Raw genomic sequence first — 6,225 nt, 5'->3', positions numbered from 1 at the left:
CCACTCCACCACATCCCTACACCGCATATCCCCACACTCTGTGAGATGTGTGCACTGGCTGACTTCCTAATCTGCCTAATCCTAATCTGCAGTGTACTCCAAAACATTTTAACTTTCAACATACAATATAACTAATTCTTAAAAGCCAGAGTTAGACAATGTAAAGGCTGTAAAATTTAATAACAAGAATGATGTCACTTGTTTGAGACACATAATGACCGTATTTTGTGAATATGTCTTTCCTTTTTTGCGTTATATTACAAAACTGTCAGAATGTAGACTGTATAACTTCAAATGATGTTATGATTGATGACTTGGGAAGAATTTGGCTTGATCACAAGAAAACTGAGTCATGATAGCTGAGGTCTTGGCCAAGATTCAAAACAGGCACCTCTGGAGTACAAGTCCACAGCGTACCATTAGACCACCCTCCTCAGTGTGAATGGATCACTAAATGTGAGATGCCCAGAAAGGGATATGTCTGAGGTTAGGAGGGAGGGCAGTGATTAGTAGTCATTATTAGGAAAGTCAATACATAATTAAAAAGAAATGTTTTGGATATTTAATTGCATTTTTCTTTATGTTTTTAGGATTCAACCCCAGATGGAACCAAGAAATGAGCTTCTCCCTGAAAGTACCAGAGTTGGCCATGGTTCACTTCATTGTGAGGGACTGCAGCACAACAGGCAAGGACGCTATGCTGGGCATGTACGCCCTGCCATTCACCAGCATACAGGAAGGTACGGTAGTGAGTCAGGCTTGCCTAATGGTCATTGTATGAACATCAGTTTCTTAGACAGAGTTCAGTTGCTGAACACTGCAGCAACACCATAAGAAGACCCTTGGATGGTGAGGATAATGGCATTCAAGGCTCCTGCCTGTCTGTGTACATTTCTGTTTCCCTCCAGGCCCCTCTGGACTGTGTCAGTGAACCGAAGCCTCTTGTTGCTACTAAAGAGTATCACTGCTACTGCTAACACTCTAGCAAACAGAATGCCTAGAAACTGAGCAGGTTATTGAACCACAGTGCCCTATACTTGTGTTTGAGTGGTGCGCTGCTAAACTCTTGGCTGGACACCAGCTGTCCTGGCTGAAAGTTACCATGATCTTCATCAGTCCCTCCAGGTGAATAGAAGGATACACAACAACTTCCTTCCAAATCTTTTGCAGTTCATCTTTCTTCTATCATCTTCTTGTCTGATGCTGTTTTGTCTAGCTGCTGACAGTGTCTTAACCCAGAAAATAGGAACAATAGATAGGTGACTGGAGGTCTGCACCGTAGCTCAAGCGGTTAGTCGCTGGCTTCCCACCGTGGCGGTCTGGGTTCGTTCCCGGGTCTGGTCAAGTGGGATTTGTGGTGGACAAAGTGGTGCTGGGGCAGGTTTTCTCCAAGTACTTCGGTTTCCCCTGCCAATCTGCATTCCACCAGTTGCTCCACAATCACCCTCACCTGTCATCTGGGGCTGGTACAATAGGCCAGAAGTGGCCGCAGTACAAGGGACTTAGTCCCACCCCACTAGCAATAAAAAAAAATAAGTGACTGGTGGGGGATGTAGGGAAGTATACTGTAGGGTGGGGAAGCATGACAGATTGAGGGAGCTGTGGAATAGCTGATCCATGGACTTCATTCTGTGGCCTCAGAACTGTGAACTGACAGCAGATTCAACTTGCTTCTTTGCAGGGTACAGACATGTTTACCTGTTGGATTACCTGAGGAACCTGGTGTCACCAGCGACTCTCTTTGTGCATGTCTCCATCGAGTGACAATTCAACATTCTCTGCCATGTACTATGGTGGCTATGTACTAATTTCTCACGTAATTCCTTTTTTTAATGTGTATAAGAGAGAGGTGGAATGTGGTGAAGTGTGTATCGCCTGGAGCGGTGATGTAGGAAGAAGTAGAATCCTCTGAGCCTAACGCCATGTATTGAGGAACAAGACACTCATGAGGGTCTAAGCTTTTAGTATGCAGCACTTGGTGCTCACGCCCAACATCAGAGAGTTAGAAAAGTCTGTCTGAAGAGTTCCTCTGAAGTTGGTGTTCAAGATTTAGTCCATTGCATGCTATGAGCATTAGATGAGACCGTGTTACTTGCACTGAAATTGCCACAACCAAAGAGATGGACTCATTAATGAATTAATACAGCATTTCTGTCAATAAGTGACATCAGGTGTGACAAATTAATGTTTAGAGGAAATAATAATCTTACAAGTGATCTGTACATGCTTATGTTTGAAGGTCATTTGAGGAAGTTTTTTGTTTTTTTTCTGTGCAGCTGAATTTACCCCCAAGCAAACTTTTCTCTGCAGTTTTATGACAGGGCTTGGCAGCGAAAGGCTTTATCATTAACCTGAACATACATAAACTCTCTGGTGTAAGTTCAGTCCTTATGGTTAAAATATGGAATGCATGTGAACACCATAAAACAGAAAATGGAACAAGCACAAGATTTCATCCATCTGCAGTAGGAGAATATTTTTTTAGTGTATAGGAAGCCTGTCTCTCCTGAAAGGTTGAAAAATGCTATAGTTTTGGGGGCTGCATACTTTCACTTAATTCTTTGGACTACCAAGACCTGCTGGAAACACTAAAGCTGCTTAGGGAACACGCATTTGTACACAAAACCCCACAATCCTTCCTCAAATGACCTTCAAACCAGCGGATGTATGTCATTTAGAAGTCTACTCCGTCCCTTCAGTACAATTTGTCACACTTGATGGCAGCTGTTGACAGAAATGCTGTACTAAATGATCACTGATGATTCTGTGTCTTTGGCTTTTGTAGTTAACACATGTACCCTGAACTCATCTAGGTGGAATGAGGTTTAAAATCATTCTTCAGTTCCTGCAAAAAATAGACGTTTGAAGGTTTGTAATATTATTGAAAAACTGGCAAGTTGGAAGTCCATTTGGTACAGCCTTATCATTACTGACTCTGGGTGTATTTATTCTCCCCAACACTGAATACACTCATGTTATATATTCTTAAACATTTGGATTTTTATACATCTTCAAATACAATATAAGTTGAAGAGGAGATAAGCCTTTTCTTTGTATGAAATTGAGAAAGAATAGTAAGAATAGCTGTGGCTGAGGTTCAGTTGTTAACAACCCAGTTTTTTTTGGGGGGGGGCATATGATTGGTTGATTATTTTGTGAGCATTTTCAAATCATCTGACACAAGTCTGAGCATAAGTGGGCTGTGATTTTTTAAATGTCCTGCCAAGTTTTGCAGTAAAATCACTTTTGGTTTAATTTATTTGAATATATTACATAAAATTAGGTCCAGTTTCAGTTTTCAGCATTTTCACCTCGTGATTCACACGATTTTATTATTTATATACCCTAATTTTCTGTTCTGGGATTAAAAATAAAATTAAACTGCTCCAAATTGTATATGTTCCATTCCTATGTATGACAGCACAATGGGAAATTATGTCACTGAAGTTTTAAGGGGGTAGCAGCTGGTTTATAAAATCCAAAGTGAGTTAGCACGAATTCTGTATACTTGATACAGTTTGGACTCTGTTGGCAAATGTCCCATAGTGTGCTGAATGCAGCCTGTGAACTGCCAGGATGCTATGTCATATAAACTGATATGATTAACATTACATGATGCATGAGTTATATATACAGACACACACACACACACACACACACACGCACACACACTGTTAGAAAGAAAGAGCTCCCTTGTGTTGTGAGGTTTGAGGTTACTATAGCAGTGGTAATGATGGTTGAAGATACTGACTTTTTAAGATGTGATGCCATACACTATAATAGATAGGTGTAAACTTTTCTTCCACCTTGAAGATGGAAGCAGCAGATACATCCAAAACGTTGGTACCTATCTACCAAATTATATAGCATTACATGTTAGAATAGCATAATCTTCTCTCTTTTGTTTTTATGAGTGGAGCCCATTTTGGACCCATCCAGCATTTAAAAGAAGATGTTCTACTTTTACGGACAGTAGACAGTGGTATCTTCAGTGATGGATAATTTTTGTAGTTCCTCATGTAATTTGCTGTGAAATAGAAATAATGGCTTTCATATGCTGTTGGACTGAGTCTCACAGAGAGTCCAGAATGGTCAGGACTTCTCCCAGGGAACCAACATCTGTGGAACCATTAAATTAGCTGGTGCAGCTTTTCCATGCCCATTCATGTATGAGCTATGTCAGTTTTATATTAAGCTATTAGGTTACTAACCTCAGCAAATGCTATTATATATTTTTATAAGATATATTTTTTACCACGCGGAATCCTTTTGTATAGTAAAGTTTGTACAGTAACCTGAGGTTAAATTTACTGTGTGGAAGTTACTTCAAGAGGAGGCTCTGAGCCTTGGCTTCACAGTGTTCACTTGATCAAGTGCAGACAAATTTTTCCAAGCAACCATAAGTTTTACAGATATGAAATCTGTAGGTGAGAGTTCTCTGTATCTACTGACATGGTCTGTGAGTTACTTGGCAATATCTCTAATAACCTTTTTTTAAGGCAAAAAATTAAAGCATTGAGTGTATGAAGGGTAAGCCTTCCCTTATGTGTAAGTGCCTTGAAGTGTTTCTGCTGCTGTGGAACCCATTGTCTTATGTTGTCTCATTTGTGAGAGTTTCAGAATTTTCTTTGTTGTTGTTATACAAAGAACATTGACAGGAAATGCAGCTGATTAGTTTGTATGCTGAGAGTCTGATTTACATTTTGCTAACATTTATTGTTGTGAAAGAAACACTATGTATTTCACAGTGGTTCATTGTTGATGTTTATTCTACTTTTGGGACTTTGTGCTGTGTTGATGCAGGCAGCATTGTTGACATTCCAGATTTAAATGCTGCCCCCATCTTCAGGGTTGAAGTGAATAGTGTGGATGAGTTTATATGCGTGTATACGTAGGTTTTGGTTGAACAGACCCATGGAGGGAGGACGGAAAACTTGTACCCAATCCTGACCAGTATGATCAGTGGGCAAGGAAAGTTACTGAACATTGTGCTTGAGGGCCACAACATTCATGAAAAGACCATCAGTGACAGATGCTCCAGAATGATCACCCACAGAAGTGCTCACCGAACAGAATGTTGTTTCAGTTAACTGTGCTGTGGGTCATGTGGAACGTTGCAGAGGATTCCCTAATGGCCAAGGGTATATTGCCGCAGAAACAGGAAGGAAGGTAATCAGGGATTCGTGTACTGTATAAAGGAGATGTCAGCACATATGACACGGACTGTTCGCAAGGACTGGATTGAAATTATTTGCATTCTTCCATTCCTGGCACGGTTTCTTCTTATCACCACAAAAAATATATACATTTTACTTGTCCTGTCATATATTTGTTTCTGATCAGAATTGTGTGCTGAAGAATAACACAGTGAGAGATGTTTTCACAAGTTTTCTAATAGTGGGCAAATTGTTCTTCAAATATTCATTCCAAATTTTGTAGTTGTGATACATTAACATTTTAAAAATAATCAGCCTGATAATTAATTAAGTAAGTAAGTAACTAAGGACCCTTTTTTGTATTCTGAGATCTGTTTATTTGGCTGCATTCATCTCCCCCCCAATGATTCATCCTGAAGATGTAAGTGTGATATGTACCAAAATGTTTGGAAGAGCTTCAAGATATGACACAGCTGAAGCCCAGAGAAACTGAAATTACAGTTGTGCCCTGAAGTAGGATGCAGAAAGTCAATGTAATTATTTAGAAATGCAATTTTAGAAATTTTAAAGCATTTGAAAATTAAAGAAATCTGTAAAAAGTTGTAAATTTGGGGGTTAATTATATTGCTAATTGAAGAAGTTAAAAACTGCAGAGCTCATATATTTTTCTGACCTTACATTTTAAGGATTTTTGTTCTTCAGCATTCAGTAATAATAATGAAATATTTTAATCAAAGTAGATGTAGCATAATTGGGCACGCAGTAGTGTACCCGGTTGAGGCACTGTGCTACATGCTGGAAGGTTGTGGGTTTGATTCTTGATGAGGTCATTGGATTTTTCAATTGACCTAATCCTTCCAGCCCCACTATGGCCCTGGGGTTGACTCAGCCTCTAACAGAAATGAGTACCAGGAATCTTCCTGTGGATAAAGGACTGCTGGCGTGTAAGGCTGACAACCTCACCCCCATCTATGAATCAGTCTACAGAATCTCACCATCCTATGGGCCTCCATGGACTGTTACAGGGATAGCTTTATTTTTTTAAATGTAGTATAATACAGTGTGGAGT

At 39.7% G+C, this 6,225-nt stretch overlaps 1 protein-coding gene across 2 annotated transcripts in view; it reads left to right on the top strand.

The window, feature by feature from the left end:
* Nucleotides 1-5,808, top strand: part of LOC111863970 (1-phosphatidylinositol 4,5-bisphosphate phosphodiesterase delta-4) — a gene marked incomplete at its 5' end in the record, with an annotated part of 14,208 nt that extends 8,400 nt beyond the window's left edge. For both annotated transcript variants that reach the window (XM_033751269.1, XM_033751268.1), the window contains 2 exon segments: nt 591-740; nt 1,682-5,808. In XM_033751269.1, coding sequence (XP_033607160.1) covers nt 591-740; nt 1,682-1,764 — 233 coding nt within the window.
* Between the last annotated feature and the right edge of the window lie 417 nt (nt 5,809-6,225).

This window comes from Cryptotermes secundus, unplaced genomic scaffold (genome assembly GCF_002891405.2).
Source record: "Cryptotermes secundus unplaced genomic scaffold, Csec_1.0 scaffold279, whole genome shotgun sequence".
NCBI lineage: Eukaryota > Metazoa > Arthropoda > Insecta > Blattodea > Kalotermitidae > Cryptotermes > Cryptotermes secundus.
Note: the sequence above shows the minus strand (reverse complement) of the source record. Positions and strands in the feature narration are given on the sequence as shown.